At 42.2% G+C, this 26,234-nt stretch overlaps 1 protein-coding gene across 1 annotated transcript; it reads right to left on the reverse strand.

Annotated features, from left to right (window-relative positions):
* Positions 1 to 422: 422 nt before the first annotated feature.
* On the reverse strand, positions 423 to 22,148 carry LOC307262253 (filamin-A-interacting protein 1-like). Its single transcript, XM_080043078.1, has 6 exons — positions 21,962 to 22,148; positions 12,032 to 12,337; positions 10,805 to 10,978; positions 10,186 to 10,364; positions 1,883 to 4,688; positions 423 to 922 (listed from the first exon to the last, which is right to left on the reverse strand). The coding sequence occupies exons 2-6, from the start codon at positions 12,332 to 12,334 to the stop codon at positions 731 to 733; spliced, it is 3,654 nt and encodes a 1,217-aa protein (XP_079899204.1). The 5' UTR covers positions 12,335 to 12,337; positions 21,962 to 22,148; the 3' UTR covers positions 423 to 730.
* Between the last annotated feature and the right edge of the window lie 4,086 nt (positions 22,149 to 26,234).

Here is a 26,234-nt window from a genome sequence, read left to right on the forward strand (position 1 = left end):
AACTGCATTTGAGATTGATAGTCTCCGGTTTTTACATTTATCTTACTTCATTTGATAATGAAATTTAAAATATTACAGTTATGTTTTCCTTCTTTATGTATTGAAATAAAGTGATGAAACTGGGACTCCAACAATTATTTTTGGTCTATGACTGCGTTATCCAGTGTAGTAGCATCTGGGAATAGGCCGACTGTAATTTAAGCATAACGTGCAATACACAGATGAAACAAGTTGAATACAATTCTCTCTCCATATTCGCAGTATATTCGTATAACTTATTGTCATACATAAATGAGCATATCACAATACCCTTTGAAATCACATTTATTTAAAATACCTTTTAGTACAAATCTTTTTACAGAAAAAATAAAAATCATGAACATGGAAAATAGTTTTTTTCATTTATTACATACGTGTCCTTATAAAATATTATCAACAAACTTCTTATACATGAGACAACCACTCAAAGCGAGAAGCAGTTAGTAGATGCAGTCTGATATAATATTTAGTCTAAATGCCCATCAAAATACACACTCTGAATACAGATATGCCTCGATCTAAATGTGAGAAATTGAAAGGAGACAGACAAACCAAGAATACTTTAATATAAGTTCAATTACAAAAGCTACATAAGCTTTTAACAGTGTGTTGTCGCAATCTCTCAGAAGCATCTTATTTGAATGTGTTTGTATTGTAAATTGTGTGTTTTTGGGTGGTGTAACTATTTAAATCAGGCTTTTCCTCCATTTTGCAAAGTGGATTTTTTCACTTCTATCCTCATAGACTGACTCTCAGCTCGGGACTCCAGCTTCACTCCACCCGAGATCCCTAGGGATCCCAGCACAGCTTTCCCCGTCTTTAGGTTCTTGGACATTGGGATGCGGGTCAGCCCAGTGCGAGGTGGTTGGGCATCATGCCCAGTCTGTTGACAATAGGGAGAGAGAGTACAGTTTCAGAATGGAGACAGGGGAGCCCTTGAGTGGACCATTAAGAGTAAATAATGGAAAAGGGGCAAAACCCATTAAAGGCAAAAAGGAATTCAGAATTTTCCAAACAATGTAACTGTTCATAAAGTATGCTATTGGAATACTGTGAATGAAAAATGTAAATATTTATTCATTCTTTTACTTTAGTCCCTGTGGGTGGGCACTCCATGCTATGTTTCAGTCAGTGTGCTGTTACTGGTGCAAGGCTGTTTTGTGTCAGCCAGTGGGCACTGAGCCCTGCATGGCTGTTTTTGAATGTAAACACTGAGTAACAACTATAAATTACAGCATGACAGTAGAAAGGTGGCAAAGTGCCACATCATTAGTCACGCTATCCATCTGATCTACAAAGAGCGTATTATAAGGTCCACTGAAACCCAAACACAGTGTTTCTTCTCTGCTTTCTCTGATTCTTAGCAGCGTGAGATGAAGCTGTTATGGAACACATTGAGCTTATGAAACATGACATGTGTAATATTGTATTATGAAACCATTGTTTCCCTCAAGACAATGAAGAAAAAACTTGATGCCTTTTAAAGAAGTTTGAAATAATGGGAAATGTCTGTACACTAAATATAAGCAGCCTTTGACCAGCAGCTAGTTAGTTTTAGCTTAAAATGGAAGCAAGTTAAAATAGCTAGCCTGGCTCAGAAGCGTGTCTATGTTCCCACAGCTATATGTTCCCACATCTCTAAGTATGTGTAAGTATGTGTGTGTGTGCGTGTGCGTGTGCGTGTGCGTGTGCGTGTGCGTGTGCGTGTGTGTGTGTGTGTGTGTGTGTGTGTGTGTGTGTGTGTGTGTGTGTGTGTGTGTGTGTGTGTGTCTGTTTGTGTGTGTGTGTGTGTGTGTGTGTACCCCTATTCTAACCTCTCCCTGTCCCCTGCCAAACAACTTACAATGCTTTGTGTGGATCTGGAAGTAGTGGACGGAACAGGGGAAATCGTAATACTGCTCATCACTTTGCTCTGTATGCTCCTGGTTGCAGTGGTGGTGATTTGACGGGGGGAGCGTAAAACTGTCCCAGTTGATAAGGTCATTTCTTTGCCCTCTGTTACAGTAGCCGTTGGTCTGACTACCATCTTTGGGGTGATGCTGTTGCCTAGATGGATATGGATCTTGTTATCTTTAGTGGTGGTGATAATGCTAGCGTTGTTGTGGCCCTTCCGTACAGGCATTGGGACCATCTGCTTCTCTGGGGTAACCTTGAACACAGCTCGGCCCATGGTCATCTCCTGGGGTTCTGGGGAGGCAGATGCTTCAGGCACTATAGCGGTGCTCACTGTCGTAATAGAAACAGGGGACAAGGGCCTTCCTGAGGCAGAGGAGGGAGCTCGGCTGCTCTCTGGAGACTTGGCTCTGGATATCGTTGTAATAATGACTGGAGACTTGGCTCTTTCAGGGCCCTGAGGTCCAATGGTAGTCTTTCTCTTGTGGGTTGGAGCGGAGTAGGTGGGAATGATTGTGATTCTGGATTTAGGTTGAGATGAGTTGGGGCTTAGGGGAACTGAACTAGAGAAAACGTCAGCAGTGGGACTTCGGATCTCAAGAGTGGCCGTGTTGTTTTGGTGGTCCGGTGTAACTCTGATGTGAAAAGGTTGCCCTTGCTTTTGTGGCATGGTCAGTTCAGAATGCAAATGGTTTCCATTAATGTGCAGAGGCTTTTCCAAGTTGGTCTCTTGAGGTGTGTGGTCCTTCTTCCTCATCCAAGGAATCCAGGACTTCTTCATTCCCAAGTCGCTGCCAGATGAAGGGCAACGCTCAATAGCACCACTCTTTTCTGTTGGCTTCTTCAGGCACTTCTGCCTGAGGTTACTCATGATGTGATGCTCTTCTTGAACAGACTTCCTGATAAACAAAGCTGGGGTGTCCTCCTCTGTGGGCCCAGTGGACGATGCCTCCGTCTGTACTCCAGTGGATGTTACAGCGACATCCACCATTCTCCTGCCATTCAAGCTTGGCCTTAGTGCTCGACTATGGCGCTTTGCTACCTCAAGTTCCTTGGTCAGATGGAAAACTTCAGTGCCCATGTTCTTTGCTTTCTCTTCCTCTTCCAAGAACCTTTGCTGCAGGATTGAGTAATCCACTTGGAGCTGAGAAAGTTGGTCTTCCTTGTGCATCAGTTCATGGATCTTCTCCTTTAGGGCTATGACATCAGAGTGCAGTTCACTGGTTTTGACCTCCTCTCTCTTGCATCGTTGTCGGAGGTCTTCTTCCTGGCTCTCTGCCTCTCCTTTCTCAATTGCTTTGTTTCGTGCTATCTGACTCCTCATTTCGTCCACCTGTTGGGAAAGAACGTTGGCTTTGTCTTGTTCAGTCATGAACTTTTTCTCCAACATGTCATACTGATCTTCTGTCTTGATCAAATCTCCCTCGACTACTTCGAGTTGTTTGAGGCGATTTTTCAGGCGCTCAATCTCAAAAGTCAGTTCCTTGACTCTGTTGTCTTCTCTTTTAACAGGGTCAGACATTCGTCCAATGTCACATTTAACTGAATTATTCGCTGATAGCTTTTCTTCTTCCTCAAATCCATCTAGCCTCTTTTTCATTTGACTGACCTTAGAATTCAGATCCTTAGTTGTATCTATTTCGTAGGCTAGCTTATTGCTTAGCTCAGCTTTTTCTATGGTTAGACTCTCTACTTTGGTTTCCATTTCTGATTTCAACTTTAAAAGCTTTTTGCTTTCCTCTATCAATTTCTCAGTTACCTCCATAACTTTCGCCTGCTCAACTTTGACCATCTTATTCAAATCCTCCTTTTTCGTGTCATCTGACTTCATTTTGTCCATCAGGGTCTTGCGTTCTTCCATTAAAGCAACAGTCAGTGACTTTAGTTTACTCAAGTCGTCCTCAAGGCTTAGCTCGGACTTTTCTAACTTGAGCTCAGAGGACTCAATCTCTTTCATACGGATCCTTAGGGCTACGACTTCATCTGAGAGCTCTTTGGTCAGTCCCATCTCTGTCTCTAGAGATGAGTGTAACTGTGCACACTCAGACTTGCTAATGCTGAAGGCACTCTCAAGTGTTTCTAACTCCATCATTCTTTTCTGGAGCTTCTCAACTTCTAGTCTGAGGTCTTTACTCTTACAATCCTCCTCTTGTAGCCTCTTTCTTAACTCCTTGCATTGATTTTCAGTCTTGGTAATCTCCTCATCCTTTCCCTCCATCTCCAGCACCCGTTTCCGCAAGTTCTCCAACTCAGCAATCAAGTTGGAGTTGCCACAATCCCCTTTACTGATATTTTCCCTTAGCTCCTGCAGTTCCTCCTCGGATTTTCTCAAGGGCCTGTTGCTCTCCTCTAGCTCCTCTACTTTATGTGTGAGCCCTGAAAGTTTGGTATTAAGTTGACGGTTGAGGATCTCCTGACTGGCCAGCTTGGAACTCATCTCCTCGTGTTGCTGGGTGAGCTTTGCAGATTTGTCCTTAAGCTCAGCCTCCAGGCTCTGTAACCTCTGGCCATCCTCCTGAGACCGCTCCTTGGCTTCACTCAGTGCCTGCTCCTGCTGCTGGAGCTGCTGGCTGAGTTCCTGTACCCGCTGACTCTGTTGGTCCATCTGCTCCAGGTGCTGCTGGCGCTCATTGACTAACATCAGGGCAAAGGACTTCAGCTTGACCAGTTCTTCTTGCACCTTGGCCAGCCGTTTAGAGTGCTCCTTCTCCTTTCTAACCTGGTAAGACTTCTCGGTCTCCAGCAGCCTTTTCAGTCTAAAATGTGAAGGGGAAAAACAAAGGCAAGGCATTAGTGCTGTGTTTATTATGTCAAAGTCAGTAACTATGTAACTATGTTTGCCATTGTGTCATGGAAATTTGATACATTTGTATTCCAGGATGCAACTTTTATAAAAGTGAAAGTTTCAATGGTTGTGAGTGATAATCCTGATTCTATTCAGACATTTCGTAAGACTAGTTTAAGTGTCAAGGCATTCCCTCATTATGACAGATATGATCTTAAAACGCACACACCCATTGATATTTAAGCACATTTAAACTATCATTCAAAGAAATGTAGTAACTGATTCCTTTATTGCACTTTATGCTTTGTATTTATCTATCTGATACAAGGAATAACTAATTGTTGATTGTGTTATGGATACAGTATATTGTGCAATAAAATAAAGATCATATGTGTTACTCTACAAGAGTAGAGTAACACATATGATCAAGGAGGAGAGAAGAGGAAAAACGGAAAAAGACCTACAATACAATTCCCAAACACAGCTGCTATGTTCATCCCTGTTGTTGAGATAAAGACTAGGAACACATAATGCTAGTGAAAGTTGAACTCCCAGCCCCTTACCAAGAGGTCTGCTTTTCTCTTAGCTTCTTTCTAAGCTGCTCATGCCTATTCTCATCTCTGGCTCCAACAGAAAGCATGCAAAGCAGATTGAATGCAAAGCTGCATCCTCTCTCTTCTCAACCCCTGGGACATGCTAATACAACATTCAACTTTTTGCATTGCAAAATAAACCAAATAAGTCAGGCACCAGTACAAACAATAAGCATGATTGTACATCTAAAGCTTTAAAATACTAAATGTTCAAAATAAGCATATTTCAAAACATTTCCACTATGGACATAGTCACAAAACCTCTGAAACTTTACAAACCCCATTTGAAACTTACCCACTATCAATGATCTACAGTCAGCACATAAATAATTGTTGGTATTGTACCAAATCCATTGAGAATACATAAAAAGTAGCAGGGCCTCCTTCTGCACAGATCTCCAACCGTCCCATTCCAAGCATGTTATCAGGACAATGAAAGGTGAATAAATGTGGAACACCACCGGACCTCTAGTGAGTGATGTCACCTCACCCATATAAGGCAGTAATGTGTGTTTGAGAGTGTATGTGCTGTTCAGGCAGTGGACTCTGTGAAGGGGGTGGGACCATTGCCACAGGAGGAGTGTTCTGCAAAACTTGTAAAACTCCCTCCAATTTCAACACTTTCTTAAAACATGTCATGTTTGAGGGAAGACCACTTTAGACTACATACAGTTTACAAAGGTATTACAAAGACATTGAAGATAATACAATTCTTCTCAGACAAAATCAGCTTCAGCGCTAGTTCAGTGCCAATTAAATTATATCTCCATTCTCCAAAGGATGTTGCCTCTGCATACAGGAGACAGAAGAGTATGTCTGCTGTAGTTCCCCCTCAAGGGGAAACTAGACTTGAACTGTGTTCCCTGTCTACATGTGATGAGGAAAACAGATTTGGATGAGTTGGATGTCTCCCTTGAGGTGAAGAAGATCTGGGAGGATACAGAACCATGACAATGGGTTTATGGAGTGTTATGCCCTGGCAATTGCATTAAACTGTATAGATACAGTTCATCTTAACAAATCACGGTTCCAACCAACCTTTACATATCTGCAAATGAATAACATTTTGATTTCCAAATGTTTATTCTAAGTTTATAGATGACAGCAAACATTTACGTTGATTCATATTACCAGCAGCCTTCATTGCCAAGTGAAATTAGGCTACTGTACAAAGGAGCCAGCAAGATCTTAGAGTGCAGCTCTTAAAATTCATACTAACGCAGTCAGATGTCATTGATACCCTGGAAAGTGGCGCTCTAAAATTACTTTCTGTCAAAGGTCAAAGTCATGATGTCAGTGATATTTGGCGCCAGTGGTAAAGTCATAAGTCTTGCAATGATTCACTCTGTTTCTAAGGAAGAAATAACTATGGATGAATTGGCTGTGTGAAGTGTATCCAGTCCAGAGAGTCAAATATGAACGTGTGACTAAAAGTTATGAATCGAAATATAACCACAGGGAAATCAGAGCTAATGATGAAGTAATGCAAACTAAATAAATAAGGACCTTTCCTATGAAGCGTGCTACTATTATTTTGTATATTAATATACTATATATATATATATTAATACATGTATATTCTTAGTTTTAAATTGTTCAAGTGCATTGTAAGATTAAGAAACTTGTTTGAACGAGGGGTTCAGCTTCTTCACCAACTAAACTATGTGTGAAAGAAACAAAAACACATTTTTTCAAGCAAATACACAGGTGCGATCTGCAAGCGAACACCCACAAGAGACTTGGTTTTTCATCACAGAAAAACATCTCATCCCATGCTTCCTGGGGAATTTGCTCTGAGGCACTGCAGCCCCTCTGTGACAGGAGGCTGAGTGTTGAAGCAGACATGAGCTGCCAAAAAGCTGTCAAAACACTATGTTGTACAGTAATTGCACCTCTTGACAGAGAAAAAGCATTATACGTTAAGCAAGAGAGCCAATGATGGTGTGCAGTACATAAGATTGATGTGGTGTTAAAAGAGAGAAATCATAAGCAAAGTGGACTATTGACTATGGCTATTTAAAGATAACCACAGGTTTGCGAACATAATCGGCATTTGACTGGTTGAATATTGTTTGAGTCGAACAAAGTTTTTGCTGCAAGGGGTTTAAAATTACAGGAGACCAATCCTCATTGTTTTCACTGTCAGGTCTGTTCTCTCTCATTTTGTGTGCGTGACTTTGCACTCTTTGAAACTCCCTTCAGGAATGGGAGTCATTTCTTCCATTATTCATTACACATACCACCATGACACTTGAATAGTTTAACTTCTTGACATATAACTTGTTCTGTTCTTTGGGAGGGTGTTAATGGCTGATGGCTACCAGTCAGAAACTGCTTCCCCTGTGCCCATCCTCGCCATTCCTGCAGATGTTTGGCACAAGACCTTTGACTTTTCTCTCTCTTCACTCTCACCCAGAGGCCTGGAGGAGATCACATTGGTAAATATGAGATGATGACATGCTTCCATCTCACCTGAACGAGAGAATGTCAAAACAAAGTGGTACCAGATACAGTATGTGCTTGCTTTTTGTTTATAGGTGTTTGAGTGTTCGTGCAAGGAAAGTCTTGCGTTTTTTAATTTGTTTCCACACTGTATGCGCTTCCATCAATCAATCTTTCTATGGTTTACACCTTTCTGTTTCGGTGTATTTTCATAGGTCTAAGTCAATTTTGTGTCCTTCTATTGTAACAGATAGAGAAAATCTGGTCTCAGTGGGTGCTGACAGATCAAGACGAAGCAGAGATCATCCCCTTCACTCTCAGCGAGGTGACAGAGGGCAACCTGGCTTGAGCCAAAGAACCAGCTGGAAACTACCTGGCATTAGAAGGAGGACTTCTTTACAAATCAAGGATCAAGTTATAGTGCAATTATTAGGTCAACATTTTTAATGGTCCAATACTTTGGTGTATGACCAAATACCTAATTCCCATTTGTTGGGGTTGTACTTTGTGTTAAGTGGTAATTACAAACTGTTAGCATGCTAGCACACTTAACTTAGACAGTGAACATCGTTAACATTATACCTGCTTAGCCCCAGCATGTTAGCATTATCTTTGTGAGACTCACTGTTAACATGCTGACTGTAGCATTTAGCTAAAAGCACCACGCCTAACTATAGAATAGTCTACAGTACTTACTTACGCCCACCGCTACTGTCACATCTACTTTGTAAAATTGCCTGTACATCAAAGTGAAACCCAAAAGACTTTCATCTAATGATTTTATCATTCATGCACACATTTTGCTTCAGGTTAGAAATGTTTTGAAGTCAAGTTCAGTAGAATGTCAGTCAAATGATATGCTCAACAGAACAGTATGTATTCAGTTTTGCGACCCAAACTGTGTAATGATGCACACTCAATATAAATACCCTTAAGCAATTTGCTTGAGGAAAAAAAATGAAAGCTTTGCATTACATTAGTTATTTTATAATTTTCCATTCAATGTTTTGCATCTTGACTTCCGTCTTTCACTGTCTCATGAAAGCAGACATAGGAGTAAGCGTAGGCCTGCTGTCTGCTGCTCATTTCAGAGCTTTCGCTCCAGTGTTTGATGGCAGCTCAGCTGTCAGGACTGTGATTTAGCTTCCACGGTCTGTTTCCTGCAGCAACAGCTCAAGGAAGAGAAGTAGTCAGTGCCTCAAGCGCTGGAAAAGGAACTGTTTGAAGTTCGGACAGCTCATGAAATGCAGCATATAAGGGATGCCCTGTCTGCTCTACAGATTAATGTACTGTATATACTACACAGTATTTCACAGATGATTCTGCAAAGGCAGTTATGCATAGAAACCATATATACACCTACGTGTACAATATGCGATGAATGCAAGCAACATCCCCCATCTCTCAGGCCTATGGTGTGAGAAGTGGCAGTGATGTGTTATGGGAATTGCGACAAAATGCATTCCCCAACAAGCAACAGCCAATTGAACTCTTTCATGTGTACGTATGTGCGTTAATTAGTAGGGCCTCCTTCCTCATTCAAATTCAGTGCGCATCTCCACTCCCAGCTTGTGTGATCTCTGTGAGGCCCTCCACACACACACACACACACACACACACACACACACACACACACACACACACACACACACACACACACACGATGTGTCCACCCCATTCCCTGATGCAGGACTGTGTGTACGTCCCTCTTTCTCTCCACCCAATCTCTCATTCCCTTGTCTCCTCTTGACCAGCGAGCCGGGTCGCAACCTTCAGCGGTGACTTCATTTCACAGATGATGTCATGGGAGGTTCGCTCCCCTGTAAGCCCTTTGTGCCTTTGCTTGTCTTTCCTCCTGTTCTCCTCCCCTCTCTAACCCTAACCTCCCTATTTCCCACAGCAAGGAGGACCCCTTTCTCCATTCCCCTCCTCTCTTCTTTTCCACACTTCACCCTGTCAAACAAAGCTATGTGAGGTTATCACTCTAGTAATCCCCTACTCTCACTCTTCTCCTTGCCTCTCTCCTTTCACCTACCTTTTTACACTATTATTCTATTCCATTTAGTTCACCTTTATCTACAGACGCGAAATCCATTTAAGCAAAATATCTAGTGTTTGTTTAATTACACCGAATACAGTTGCAGTGACATCAAATAGTGTCTCATTGTCACAACTCACACTGTATTTATAACGTGTATAATTCTATATTTTTTTCCATTCCGTATCATTGCAATCCACAGTGACACTGCATGTCAGCATTTGCACATGTTTTCTGTACTCGTACCTATATTGGACTGTGTTACACAAAATGCTCCAGACAGAAATATGGATTTTACTGTGTAAGTACGTATGCATATCGTTCTGATCTTTTTGAATCTGATGCCATACTGTTTAAGGGGTGTGGCAATTTCCTCTCAGCTATGTCGCTCTGACCTTTCTCTCTCCTGCTCCAGAAGGTTGGTAAAGTCGTCGCTCTTGTTCATGTAGTCTGCGTGTTTGCGTTTCTCCGTGTCCAGCTCGTGCACAGTGCGGCGGTGGGACTTCTCAGCCAGCAGCAGCTGACCCAGCATCCTCCGGTACGTCTCCTTGTGCTTCTCCTGCAGACGCTCCAGCTGGTAGAGGTCAAAGACATACACAATCAAGGACACCCAGGGACATATACACACAAACACACCAAGGGCACATAACAACGGAATTCTATTTGCTGTGACTTAATACGCAAAAAAAGTAACACCATTCATTATAACCTGCTGCAAGAATGAAAGATTAAATTACGTTACTTAATGGAAATGCTCTTAATGATAATGTTCTTAGTGTGAATTTGGTAGAAATGTTGTCAGTAGTTTATAGTATAAAACCAAAAAGTTCATTCTACTCAAACATATGCCTATAAATAGTCAAACGATAGACACTGAACACTTGGAGTGGTCTCTTAATTTTTTTTCAAGTGCAAACAAATCATGGGTCCAAAATGACCTGGAACATTTAGAAACAAAACATTTAAATGGGCTGACAACAGTAACATTGCTGTGACTGACAGTCAGTAACTGACCTCGACCATAGGCTTTTGGTAGACGCTGTTCTTTGACGGCTCAGCACCACTGTTGAAGTTGTCCCGCTGCAGGGCCTGTAGGGCTGAACCGGGGGCCGCAGAGCCATAACGTGATTCAAAGGACTCTGGGGCATTCGGTTTGGACTTCAGCATGCAGATAACATCCTCTCTGGCCTGAAATCACAAACACATATACATGATACAAAGTCTCTTAATACAGTACATCCCCTTTAGGTTGTTTATACCCCTGTAGCGTTTGTATAATGCATTGGAAAATTGTCACTTTGTAAAACACATGGCACATTTGCTTGTTTTTTTCTGGTATGATCAACTTCCATTTTCAGCCACAAGATAGAGCTGTTATGCAAAAAATTACAGTCCAACACCATCCAATGAAAGCATAGACACTTTCCAATTTCAAACTGATAGGGTGCTCATCCACAAATAAGTTCAAAGATATGTGTTCTATCCCTTATCATTGGACATACCGTACCCTATAGGAAAAATATGAGGGATGGTAGTGTACACAGACTAAGTAGACCACATAGAACACATTTCTGGTGTTTTCTCATTTTATTTTATTTTTTATGAAATTAAAAAAAAAATTTTATCCAAAATATTATCCCAACTTTTTTTTAACCCTAATATTAGAATGTGTTGTCATTCATTTTTGTTTAAATTTGTTCAAATGTACTTTGACTTTAGCAAAAGAACATATATTAATTCAACATAAATTAAACACTAAAATTAATTGATTAGCTTATTACCATTTTTGTTATTGTAACAAATACGTCACTCCAAATTTTTATGACTATTTTGAGGCTCACGGCCCGATATTTACCTAACTTGTTCTATATAAAGTTGTTAATGAAATATGGTCAGACTAGGTTAAATGTAATACAGGACACCTTATTAAAGCATTAGAAATGCTAAATGGGTTTTAACTCACCTTCAGTAACAAAAAACAAGCTTTTGAAATTTGCTAATTTCTCCAATTGTGTGCAGCTGTCACACTGCAATCTTTGGGAAGTCACTTCCTGACACAGTCACATGGCTGTCACATGACAACCACACCAGGATGTTGAGTATATGTCACTAAGGGACTTAATGAGTAAAAATCGAGTATAAACCTGTATGAGGAACATTTTGGGACATTCAAAGTGTGTGTAACCTGGATGTCACCGTGGGTCCTTATAAGACAACAACAGAGGAAAACACTCAGCTCACCTGAACCTCTCCTTCCATGATCCCCAGCAGTTTCAGCAGATCATCTTTGGACATATTTAAGACGTCCCCTCTTTTCTCTCCTCCGGCCTCAGGTGAATCACACAGGCGCTTCTCTTTGTCGGAGATCACCTCCACCTCCACCTCCACCTCTCCCCTTTCCTCTCCTTCCTTCTGCTGAACTTTGGCTATCAGGCTCTTGACGGGCAGACCCACCTCCTGGTCTTGGCTGATGGCGGGGTCACCCTGAGGAACCCCAAGCACTCCATTGGCAGGGCTCTCCACCCCGCTGCTTTTGGACCTCATCCTCTACCTGCGCAAAGAACAGAGGAGAGACGCAATTTATTTTTTTACTGCATAACTTCAGATTGTGGTAGCACATGGTCATATAATTTACAATGGATTTTTATTACTTTGGTCTTTGACCATCTATCGTCATATCGCAAGTTCCTGTTCTCTGCCTTACTGGCCCACTTTGAGCACTGACATAAACACAGATATACTGCACCAATACACAGGATTACAACTGGATGGCATTGTCCTACACTAATCTGGAATAAATATCCATAATTTCCGAGCGCTGTGTGTGTGTGTGTGTGTGTGTGTGTGTGTGTGTGTGTGTGTGTGTGTGTGTGTGTGTGTGTGTGTGTGTGTGTGTGTGTGTGTGTGTGTGTGTGTGTGTGTGTGTGTGTGTGTGTGTGTGTGTGTGTGTGTGTGTGTGTGTGTGTGTGTGTGTGTGTGTGTGTGTTGGTTTGTGTGTTTGCGTGTCGCATGGCGGTGTTTTCATTCCTGGCACGGCCGAGTTCTCTCACATGGGTTGTGAATCTCATGCTGAGCGTTGACGATCTTGAAGCACATTTGTGGCACTCCTGGGTGCTTTAGCCTTCTCTCCTGACATTAAGCGTCTGAGTCAAACATTTTAGCCAGATCCCAAAGAACAAATCTGTCAATGACAGACTCTAAGTTCTAAAGTTCATAACGCTGCAAGTCTTGGTTAAGTGGCCTGTAGCACGTTTTTTTTGTAATCCTGATGATTTAAACATATAGCAAGCTTGTACTCTTCTTGTCTTTCTTCCTCCTTATTGCAAACGTCTGGATACATTTCTTTAATTTAAAAAAATAAAAATTCAAATGAGCTGAGAACGTACCAATGGTTGGGAACACTGCAATGGATTGCCAAATAAGCATTGTATCACATTAAAAGACGTGTGTTTGTCTCTCTTGGTGAATGTGTGTGTGTGTGTGTGTGTGTGTGTGTGTGTGTGTGTGTGTGTGTGTGTGTGTGTGTGTGTGTGTGTGTGTGTGTGTGTGTGTGCGCGTGTGCATGCGTGAGCGTGTGCATGCGTGTGTGACTGTGTGTGTGCGTGTGCGTGCAGGCATGTGTTTGTTTAAGCTCTCTAACAACAGCCAGACAGTGAGCAAGTGCACTCCATGTGATCGATTTCAGATATGACATCAACAGCACTTTTTAATTACTAACAGAAGTCACCCCCTGGCCCCAAAAATCCCCACCGTAGCACCCTGCTGATGTCATAGCACCCTGGCCTCTGAATCATGCATTGAGACATCCTGAGCGAGCTCGCCAAAATGTCAGGAATTCACCCTTAACCACCGGACTGAATGCATTGCAACAGCACAAACAAAACACATCAAATGTTGCATTCACACTATATATAGATAGAGAGAGATATACACTGTGCATAACACACACACACACACACACACACACACACACACACACAAATGTCTGGATAATGATCTTTGAAACAATTTGTAATCATGGAGGCCCAAGGTAGAACACTAATAACAATTTGAATCAGCCTAGGAAGGGAATTAGACTTTCTATATGCAAAGTTGAAATGTTTGAAAGAGAGTCTATCAAAGGTTTCGGTTCACATCTAGATTTTTTTTATCTTCCTCTGTAATAGGCGTCCGCAGTTTAGGAGCGCAGTGAATTCTAATGATGCGTGAAAGCAGTCTCTTTGAATCCCACCTGTTTCCAGGAAAAAAAGGCCCATGAAGCACATGAGTAGGGAAGAGTGCAAGATAACAGGGAATGCATCTCTAAGTTCAAACAGAAGAGAAAAGAAAATCTGACAGGCCAACACATTAAGTACATTCCTTATCGTAAGTCCTGGGAGTTCAGTGAGTGCTAGTTGGCTTGCAAGGAGAGAACTGGAGATTAATTGCAGTGCCTTCTTTCCTGTCCATAACGATTAGTTTCAGTAGTGGGCCTGCTATCGTTGAATCAAATGTCGCAGCACTGCAGCGTAAACAAAGTGCGTATACAGTGTTCATCCCACCATTCAGGCAGTGCCAGAGAGTTTGAATGGCCAGGGAAAATGCCCAGTGGTGGAGGGCATTAAGGCTGGCACTACTGGGGCATGAGAGTGATGAAACACAGGAACCACGTGCCAGTACTGTAAATGACTCGGGCAGAGTTCAAGAGTACCACACCAAAACGGTTGACACTTGGTTAGGCACTCAGTTGGTTTATTTTTAATTTCTGGGCTGATGCCATGAAAATCCAGTGAATTTGCTGTAACTGTTGGGCTCGTTTTACAGTGTCAATCCCGGTCAAACAGAGCAGGCCAGGAGTAAGTCTGTAGTTATAGATGAGAGCTAGCTGACTGTAAAAAACAAAGTGATTATAGAATTCAATACACATCAAGGAACTCATTATCTAAATGCATCCGGCTGAAAAATATGAGATTATTAAAAGGTGTGTCAAGTGAAAAGAGAATCCCACACAATTCATGCAAAGCATATTGCCAAAGCACCTTGTCTCCCTCCAACTACCTGCATCTACAAACGAGTTATCGCAGATGGTCTGAACTTCTAGCAAAACACATTTTATACACCACTGTACATGGCTTTGAATAAACAAATTTCCCTTAATGTTGAGATTCCCATAGAGATTGGACTGTTGGACTACACCGATCGTCTGTGGGTTTGTCACTATACACAACACTCTTCAGTTTACATATGGGCATCATTATTGTGTTCATTTGTTAATGTTAAAATATGTATTCATTACAAAGGACTCAATTGTCAAAAGTACAACTTTCCCCAAGTTACACAGAGTCATTGAAAGCTTTAGTGGAGGGTAATGATCACTACCACTTTAACAGGCCCTTTATTGATGATACAACAAGTCTTTGATCCACCTTCACTGGTCCCTGTAGTAAATTCTCATGAGTAACAAATGGGGATTCCAAAGGCACGTGGCCTCTGCATTCCTGTCTGACATGCAACATAGCCAGTTGTCTCGATGAAAAATAAAAGGAGTGCTGGCAGACAATGACCCGTTACTCTGAGGTCTGCGCCAATCCACCACAATGCCCGCACACATCCGTGGCATTTAAACCATCGACACAATGCTACTTATTGCCCGGCATCCAATTCCATAGTGCCTTCTAATATGAAAGGGTGGACTAATACCCAGCGAGGCCCCAGTCAAGGCCTGAGCCTAAATTTAAAGCAGGACCTCAAATCTATCCCATCATTTGGGCAGGTCCAGCTGTCACATATATGAGTATTTATAGGCCCAGGCAATTACACGTGCCTCCATTTCCAAGTTTAAAAAGAAAGGGGGGCTACACAATTTTAAGTTGAATATCTTTAAGTGTTGGACTGTTGGTTGGACAAAAGCAATGGTGTGGTACTTCAGAATTCAAGTATACATTTCTGCGTACATTCTGAATTTGAACCCTGTGTGTGTTCATATGCAGATATTAACCTTACAGAGCTGTAAAATAAAATATAAGCACGAACATTACCAAGGTAAGTAAACTGTTTGCATGATGGGGTCTGGTCACCGTAGTGATGATAGCCCTACAACAGTGACACCTATATTCTGTTATTTCCTATGGTTATTTCTCACTTTAATTCCCGAAAATTCAATTTACAATACAGTTGAACACTGTGTTCGTCTGTGATGTTCAGAGAAAACTTGAGGAAAGGCGGAGAGGTCTGGGGATAAGAGTCTGTCTTGTAGCCAAATTAATTTGCCAGAAATGACGTTCAGGGACAGCAGCTGCAAAATAATGTAACAACATGCTATAGAAAAAAAAAGGATTTGTTTGATTCAGTTGGATTGATGCATTCACACTCCAAACCCGATGTGACTTAATAAGGAGTGGGAAATGTTCTTTGCATGCGAGCGTTTGGCAAGTCATGCTGCCGGAGGACACTGATAAAATGCAGTGCGCTTGAGAAGCTCTTTGGTCCTGACAAGAAAAACACACAAGCTCGCCAAGATATGGGAATTTCAATCAAAGCTATTGTAGCTGTGTGTGAGATTCAAAGCTATATACGAGTCAATCCACGTGATATTGGAAGTTTTGTGAACACCTATTTCCCATGCGGGGGTGCAGAGCTGCAGTGTGTTCCAGGATTTTGATGGACAGTGTGTTCTGGGGTTAGATATTTACATAACAGCAATGTTCCCGGAAAATAAAGACGCTTCCGGCATAGCAGGGTGGCTGGCTTTTTTCACACATTCCTTTGAGATTCTACTTTGATGCATTTGTTTTTTTCAATGATATTAAATTTAACTGTCAAATTTGTAGACTAAACACAAGCATTTACAGTTTGTTTTCCTGTAATGGTAGCGTCTATTAATACCCCATTTAGCAACAATAACTCTAACGTTGGCCGGCCGCACAGGAGCCAAAATGTCAGCATAGGTGGTGGGTTTCATCTTGTAGTATTCTCCTGCACATTAACCTGATCCCCTCAGCCTATTGCAGCTTGAGCATTTAAGGCTTCACTGATGAGCAAAGAGACAGGAGTGCAGGTATTTATGTACATTGAATTTAACCAATTAATGGCTTTCATTCTAGCTTTGCTTCATAAACAACTCAGACCAGGTGAAGCTCCAGAATACACACAATATCACATAAAAAATAGCACATGCTGTATTTATGATATTTGTGCTGGTGGCAGTTTTTTAAATATTGAATTTGTGACTTGTATGATCCCCGTGTAAATGAATAGTAACTCTTCACAGGTTGAAACCTGCTCTAATTTGTGTCATGAATTATGAACACTGATAGTGCATTATGGACAACATTGAAATGGATCGGAGAGTGACGCATGTTGTATTCAGTCACACAACCCACTAAAGTACATACATACTGTCACCATGCATATGGCTTGGTACAGCTGCTGGAATATATGACTCACCTCTGTCTGTAGTAATAAGCTTAATATACAGGATGGAGAAAATGAACACATCCACTATGTCGAAGAGCTGAACGTGTTAAAGCTATAGTGCATAACTTTTTCATATAAATGAAAGTCTGTAACATTCGAGCCAACGCCAAACAAGTTGACACAACCTTGATTAAGCCTTATCAGCCTCACAAAACTCTTCTCGGTATGGCAGCTTTTACAAACTGGTGTGATCACCACAGGCTTACCTCATGTAGATACGCCGACAGTGTTGTTGTAATTACTCAGAATTCCAAATGGGGGCAACAGAAGTAACGCCCTATAGCTTTAGGTTGTGGCTTCAAAATGCAAAGCAATCCTTATGGCAACAGCGTTCACTCGATCTATTGCGAGGGTCTGTACTGTAAACCAAAACCGTCGTATCATGCAATGGTTTCAAGTACACCAATAGCATGGGGTGGGTATCATATGTACCGCAAGGAGATCGAGGAAGAGATAAAGTTATGGTTGTTCTATGAATAGAAACAGCAAGACAACATATGGATGAAGCAGGCTCAGATGTGGTCCAATGCCATGGGGTCGACCATTTGTCTGACGTCCCCTCCAAATGCCTTTTTAGATCAGAATTCCACAGACTGAATCTTCTCTCTTGGCTAGAGGTCCCATATTCTATAATGCAGTTTAGGAATTTTGGGCCTTTTGGCATGCCTATGATGTGGTTTTCATCTATTAAATGTATTGTTTTGATTGACCTGTCCTCTTTGTTTTCATGACACATATTATACTATTATAGATATTACTGAGGAGAGTGTAAAAAAATATTGATCAAATGAATGCTGATGCCCAACCTATATTTGCATGTTATAGAAGAAGACATTTGGTCACTGCTGCTACATTGGCACCAACCCCAAGAGTTACTTACATTTTTGGAAGTGTATTTGTCAAATGGCTCATGCTGACATGTGACAGGGCATGGACTGCATATTAAAATCTTTATATATAGACTGTGGGCACTCCTAAATCCTGTCTTCTTAGCTGCCAGTAGAGATAGAGATCATAATAAAATCTTTTGGCAGCAAGTAAGACCAACATCAATTTAATTAACTTGTTATTCCCAGGTTCCAATTTGTTGTCTTCCATAATATGTTCTTCTAGTAAGCCTGGATGAACAATGTCACTGGAACTGGCTTGCCCAAATAGGATGCATTAGATAATCATTAATAAACAATTACATCTGTGTTTTGGGTTAAGGTAATAGTAAGGTAAAGTAGAGGTTCATTTTCACCTCATGGCTGAAGCCTTACATATATGGCTTTGTCTCCCTGCTCTTATTAACCGATTGCTAGTAGCAGGCAGCTGTTTTAGCCATGCTTGAGGTATGGCTCCATGGAAATGCAATATGACGGTGGGTCCACCAATTTGAACCAACTAAAATATCTTAACAATTATTGAATGACATTGAATTGCATACAAACATTCACTGGCCCCAGAGGATAAAGACCTTTAGCATTGTCATTGTGAGCATGTTGTCTTGCCTGCATCGGCACTCAACTCAAAGCACTGCATAAGTCCAGACTCGTCCTGTTATGTAGCGAATTAGGATAAGTCAACCAGCATTAGAAAAAAAGAACATCCAGCTAGCTACAGACATAGATATGTTTTATTTTGAGGTGGTGGGGACCAAAAACAAAGGTAAAAGGGGAGCCATTGTTGGATGTCAACTTTCCAGTGCAAAGGTAATGTCTGCTGCTTGTCTGAAAAGGCAAATATTTGCTCAGACATTAACTGTAACCATTGTGAGATTTATTCGGACCATAGCTTGTTAACATGTCAGACCCTAGAGTGCTTGGAATGACAAATAAAATACTTGGCTAACCGCACTTTCCCACATCTTCACCACCACTACCCATTTAAGTTTTATAGGTGAGCGTTGGTATTGTTTTGTGGTAGTATCATGACTGTACTCATGTCTGGGAGAAAAACAATTGAGAGAAAAGAACAGCAACTGGTTGACAATGAAATGCAGTGTTTCAGTGACATGACTGGACAGGGTCTTTGGGTGTGTGGATGGCTGTAATCAGCACAGCAGATGACTGAAAGAGTCATGATTGTGTCACTTCCCCTCAAAAAACATGGATTAGAGAAGAAAGGCCTGGATAGAGAGGGAGGGAATAAGGTTGAGAACAACTAATCTGTCCCGTCTGTGTAATTTCAAACGCCTCTTACACCAAGCCAAAGTCAGTTTCTCCTTCTGACAAAGATGCAATGGGGCAATGCATGATTTATGTGCTTAGAGATAGCCAGACACATACAGGGAAAATACAAGTCATAGCCTATTAAGCTCTGATGTAGCTGAAACATTTGCAACACTCGGGAATGTCCCCACTGCATGTGAACATCAGAAATGACCTCACCAGTTCTAATATTATTACACGTCAAGAAGCAATCAACAAACAATCTACTAACCGTGTTGCTCACTGCATATCAAATGATCTCTTTTGAAGATATTGGGTTGTCAAGACATTTAAGGACTTATTTTTAAACCAAGGGGAACACAAGTTATAGGGACCACTGCTCTGTGAAATATCCAAATGTGTCTGAACTGCATTTTTGGAATTCAAGACTGGAGGCCCTCATATGACTGGAGCTGTGCATGTGTCGTTGACAGCTGTCGTTGAGGCCCACCAGACCCATTGGGGAAGACACCGACTACTGGCAGCGATGAGCTCCACCTCCCGCCGCTATATTGTGTTTGAGTTCATGTTCATAGACATAGCCTATACTAAAAAAAAACTATTAGCATGTATGCATCCATAAAAAACGCACATCCAACACACCAGCTCAGACCCGCTAAGGAACGACTGGTGTTACTGAGTTAAAAATGGGCAAAAGACCATTAAGGTGTCATAGAATAATGTAAGCAATGCATGTGAAACATTTAAAGGCACACCTCCTCTTTAATGCATGGTGTCTTGTTCTAGCGTCTCTTAGTTATTTTATATCTGTACTCTACTCAATCATCCTGATTCCAATTATGTTATTGGCTATTCATTTTTTTTTAACAATTCTTCTGTGTTAATTGCCACTAGCACATGATGCAGGAACAGTGTGTTATACATCTCATCTGGTGTAGGGTTTAATACAATATGACCTGTCATGACTGTCCATCCCCAGCAAGCTGCTCTGTAATTTGAACTTTGGAACTGCCAAAAAGGTCTCGCTTCTCACAATCACATGCTCAAGCCAGCAGCACCACACCTCCCATGTTAAACTACAGTATGTCCTCAACAACCCACGTCACTTGAGTAACGTAGCGCTCTAGCAATGTCATGAGGTAAGCCAATGACACATATAGTGCATCTCGAATCAATGCTACTTTGGCAAACACCCAAGCTTTAGCCCGCCTCAGTTTCACTTTACACATGGGGGCACATTATTGATTTACAGTGAGACTGATTCATTTACAAGATGAGGCTGATAACTCGCCACCAGTCAACAACATTCACCTGTCTGCCTTTTTTCTCGTATTGGCCCATTCGTGGCCCCTGATTGAGTCCGGCAGACTTTTGCAGGGCCTGTGCAGATCCATAGGGGGATGAGCTCAGATAAGGCTGGAACTAGCACAAAAATGTTAATGAGTAATATCTGGCCACTGGTTCTCTTTGTCTTGTGTCGGTGGTGATATCACTGAGGCCGCATCAGCTGGAGAAGGTGGGAGGCAAAGGGAGAGGCTGCACAGGGCCCCTGGACACTGACAAAAAAATCATCTTTGACAGCAGCTTAATCCACACCTGCGTTAGATTCCCTCGCAGGGAGCAAGATCCATTTCATATTTTCTTTTTGGGTTTTTACTGAGGCAAGGTGATGTGCGTCCTGACAATTGGACAGCGGCTAGCAGGGGCCATGCGTCTCCTCCGTAAAAAAAGGCCCATGACTTCATGTGGATGAAATGGTATTCACTTTGGCGTCATTACAACCCATAAATATTCGGTCATCCTGAAGGCCTCACAAGCTTCTTAATGTTCAGCAGTGGTGTGTGTGCTTGTACTGTGTGTGTACAGTGCGATAAAAGTTGAGAGCTACATGATGCTGAAAAGGTGTTGGAGTTCGTGGCTTTGGTTGAGTAGATGTGTGTACTTTTTATATGAGTGCATATCCATCAACATGAGGACCAGCCATCCACTGTTGTCTGGAGAGGCTGTGTGGGCTTTCCCTTCCCACATGCAAAGCACAAAAGCCTTTGCACTAAATGGCCTTATTCATACGGCAATATAAGATGTAATTCATTGGGACATGTTTGATTCATGACCCCTCTCTTTTCTGTACGCACTGGCTCTCAATGCCAAATCTGTATTGCCATTAACAGCAGCAAGAGTATAGTGCCTTGTCCTCTTGTGGCTGAGTAATTAATGCAACATGTTGAAAATCCATATCATTTGAATGTGTAAAAAGCTAGCTGAATTAAGTACATGCTTCAGGGAAGAGTTGTTTCATTCATATGGTGCGTAGCGGTTCTAGCCACACAGCTCAAATGAAGCCAAGAGGGTAGATTTCGGTCAGAGCTTTTCATTGGCTCCATAATTTGATGACGGCTGAGCAGCTGAGAAGCACCTGTACCTGAGCAGTTCCCTGTGTTTCAGTGTGAAAGCAGAACAGCTGAGCGGCTTCTACTCTGCCAGAGGGCATGTGTTCCTCTTCGGGTTGCTTCCCACACACAAGGGCAGGCAGAACAAGAGGAGAGAGTGAGCAGAGGCTGACCTACCTGCTGTTGTGTTGTCCCCAGGTTTAAGCAATTAGTAGTCACACCGAGGGTAATCCTAGAGAAAAATAGGCACCAAAGCAGTAAAGTGTCCACTGAAATCCTCTGGCTCGTGTAGTCCACTTGTGGTGTCTAGTGAGTTGTGCCAAGAGCCATCTCAAGCTCTGCTTTCTCTTTCTGCCTATCCCTCTCTCTCTCTCTCCCCCTCTCCCTCTCTCTCTCCTTTCAGCTCTTCAGGTCAGAGAGGGAATGGCAGAGAGCACTGTAAACTTCTCTCTCTTTCACTCTCTCTCTCTCTCTCTCTGTCTCCCTCCCTCTTTTACTCCCACACAGCCTATCCACTTCTGCTCCGCATAGCACTCTGAAACACACCTCTCATTTTCTTTCCCTCCTATCCTTAGGAGAAGTCAGATGAAGAGTGTGTGACAATACAAGGCTGTATGGGGGGAGGTAGGCAGGCACTATTCTACTCTCTCTCGGCGGTTGAAAGGGGCCGTTGCCCAGTGAGCAGAAAGGGGCAGAGGTGCGGCGTGATGGCCTTTGTCACAGGGCCAAATCTTTTCACTCAACGACATCCTCCATTGTCCCCCCTTTACTCTTTTTTGATTTGAGTCACCCAGGCTAAAAGTATAGGCCTAGTTCTATATTTGACTCGTCCGCTCACGCCAACACAGCCAGCTGTTAGCAGCTGAGGCTAGCTGAATGCTAGATGTTTTGGCTGGCCAGCAGCTAAAGAGCCAGCTCTCCCCATTGACCCTTGGTAACAGCTGAGCCATGCCATTCTCTCATGCCGGGAAAGTCCGGTGACAGCAGCCACCCAAGCTCTGACAGTGGTCCGAGAACCACCAGTTGCAGATTTAGGAGAGCTGAGTGTGGCCAAACCCTCCAGGACTTTGGCAGCCACACTGCCTTGTTGGCCTTGCAAGCCGAACACAAGGCCAATGAGCTAAATGTGAGGTACAGTAATTGTGCCCTGCATCAATGGGAATAGTCAACTATGCTGGCAGGGTATTGTTGGGTTAGACATGTGCACGGAAGCAGCAGAAAGTAAACACACCTTAGTTCACTTACTTTTTTAAAAAATCTACAGGATAGCGTTAAGACACCTTTCAAGGTCAACATGAATTCCCAATTTATAGTATGCTTGCATAGCACCAGGTAAACGTAAAAGGCCTTTTAAAGTAAACAATATTTAGGCCTAGGTTGGATAGTTAAATGATAACTGAAGAGCCAATGAAATGTTGACTGTTACTTGCTGGAAAACAACTAGCCTTTGGTTAACACTGACATGCAATATATCAAATAGGCATGAATAGCATCGTGACAATGCTCATCTTTGAGGTAATGGAGAGTTGAAGACTGGAGGAAGCTATCGTAGCTGCTGAAACCTCTACTTTAATTTAACCCTCTGTGCCAAACTGCTCCAAAAAAAGGAAAAAAGAATGGTTTGCAGATATTGAGACAGGAGTAGACGGTACAAATAACAAATACGTGCTTTGAATAAACTGTGTGATCTAATGTGACAACCAGTAGCTAATGGACCTAGCTGGGAAAGGGGTTGAATTGAATGAAGTGATGTGCAGTCCTCAGAACAAAATGCCAGGGTTAAGTTAAACGGCCCGTTCCAAATGAAAACAGAAAGAAGCTACTGTGACCAACTGTGCCAGTGAGTTTCAGCATGCTCTGTGCTAGCTTGACAGCCACAGTAGTGTTCCACCTAAGCAGTCCTTATGTCATAAAGATTTTAGATCCTAATATTTTAGAGAATATGCACTGAATATATTTGCTATTCTACTTTCTGGGGTGACCGACCGAGGTTGGGTATGGCAAGTGTTTTAACAAATTACAACTTCCCGGCACAATCCTTTGCTGCAATGTTACTGGTTGTTGGAAGCTATTTTGATGTCTGGCCACACTGACAGGGCCGAACGAATCATAAAGCAAACATTTACAGGTCAAAATCTCTATGTTTCCAGCCTGACCCTGTCATCTGTTACTGGGTAAAGATTTACTTGTTTGTAGCTTGTGTTAATCATTGACTGTTTATTATTTCCCTCTACATCATTTAATCCTCACTATTGTTGTTTATGAAGCATGTGGGGGTCAAGGGAGTTCACCACAGCCATTACATTTTTCTTTTTACTTCAAGTGTTCGGGTTGTCTGGTTAGCGTATTGAAGCGCCCGGTGGACATAGCGACACACTTATCTCTAGGAGGAAACCAAAGCAAACAAAAGACACAGCAGCTAACCAAAAGATAAAATCACTGAGGAATTATGTCAGACGGACACATTCACTCCCTCTTTGTCAGTTCTTCTGTGTTGCAATGCAGATCTGACCCAAGAGCATTTTTTCTTTCTGTTCACACTTGGCCCATACTGAATTAGGTGGGCGTGGGGCTGATGTAATGTTTTGTTCAATGCAATGAAAACCCACAAAAAAATACACACAAATTGGACAGACGCATGCACACTCCATTCTCAATGTTAGATTATAGTCCTATACTCTCCAAACCGCCACTGAATACCTGGACATGCAAGGTGACGAGAGAGTTCACCAGCACCAGGAGCAGCCTTCAAAGACAATTTACCTTATTGTTGTCCCGTGTAGGTGACACTCAAAGTCAATCAAAGCAGAACTCTCCAAAACAAAAGGCCATTTGTTTGACAGACGCCTTCCTCCCCATATATGATGTCATCCCCCTACATGTGGTATCGAAGAAGAGGATCTATCCAAACTGAGGTCATGAGAAGTGTATTTTGATTGAACGCCATGATTCCCACACCCAACATGAAGTCATGTGGTGGTGGGATCCAGTGAGGAAGAAGTTTGTTATGATTTCACTCTGTATATATAATGCCCGCGGGACGGTGGTCCTGTCTGGCCCCACTGGGGGCTGTGGTTGTTCTGAATCATAATAGAGATGGTTGAACTAGCAGGCCCTTTCCCAGACTTGTATGATGTGATCAGAATGCTAAGCACTCTGATTTAATTAATACAAGACGGGTGATAAAATGGTGCTGGGGAAATTGGCTCTGTCATTCGGCCGCAAGGAAGCTCCAGCGTAAATCTTCTCGGTAGAAAGTTTTATCAAAGGAAACATGGGGGAAAAGAAGGAAATACGATGTCGGGGCAAAGGGATTTATAATGTCGTAAACCAAGCCTCATCAACTGACGGATGATGCAAACCCACATCACCTTTTCCCCATTTGTCTGCAAAAACCCACGCACACATCCTTTTATATCTTTTTTTTCTCACAAAGGTCTCTTAAGGCTTACCTCCCCACCCACCCCAAGCAAAGTAATGACTGAGTGAGGTCCAACAGTCCTGTCTGTCGTCAAAACACTCCTGCAGCATTAGCAACTCTCTTTACTCCGACTTCTTCTTGCGCAGACATCACCTCAGCTCTCCCGGGTCATTTTTAGTTTTGGGCGCGCTGACAGATGCTAATGAGCTGTCCAAGCAGAGAGAGATTAGACCAGACCGAGACAATAGGGAACATGGTGTTCTTGGCCTGAAGCCATTAGGGGACTAAAGAGGTTTTTTAGCAAAAAGAGTGAAGGCACAAAATATGAATGGGGATTAAAATGTGGTGATAGGATATAGGGGAGAGTGGGGGGAGCTGTGCCACTTTTTACTCAAAGTGACTTCAAAGTGAGGCGTTGACAGTAATGTCTCGAACTAAAATATGTATGTATATTTCAGGATGTGGTGCATCCGTGGCAACAATAACTTTGGATCTGAAATAAACTTGCCCCCGGTGCGGGGTAAGATGAGCCTTTGGAATGAATACCATGGGGTAAATTGTGCCATTGATATATATCTCATAAACTGTAATGCAAGACAAATCTATTAGACAATTACTTATTTAAGGTTTATTTGAAGTATATTAAGTCAATATTTCACAAAGATTCAAGGTCAATTTTCTTAAACAAGGCCTAGCAGATCTAGGTGGTTTTACCTGCAATGCTCACAATGACAAAGTCACCATCATCATCTTTCTGGCCATCTGAACTTTCATCAGTGGTGTCGTTAAGTGGAATGGAGATGTCAGTCTCTTCTGAGCTACTGTAGACAATCACTTTCTTTTTGGTGACCAGCGTATACAGCTATGCCACTGGCACAACTCTCCGTGCTTGAGGAACCAACTGCCACCTGACATATGTGATTCCCCTCAATTTCTGCCTTTAAATCAAGGCTCAAAACCCATCTGTACACCCTGGGTTTTTCTCCATTAACTATCTTACCTCTGCACTACTATCTTTGTTTATA

This window comes from Ammodytes marinus (genome assembly GCF_949987685.1).
Source record: "Ammodytes marinus genome assembly, chromosome: 15".
Lineage (NCBI taxonomy): Eukaryota > Metazoa > Chordata > Actinopteri > Uranoscopiformes > Ammodytidae > Ammodytes > Ammodytes marinus.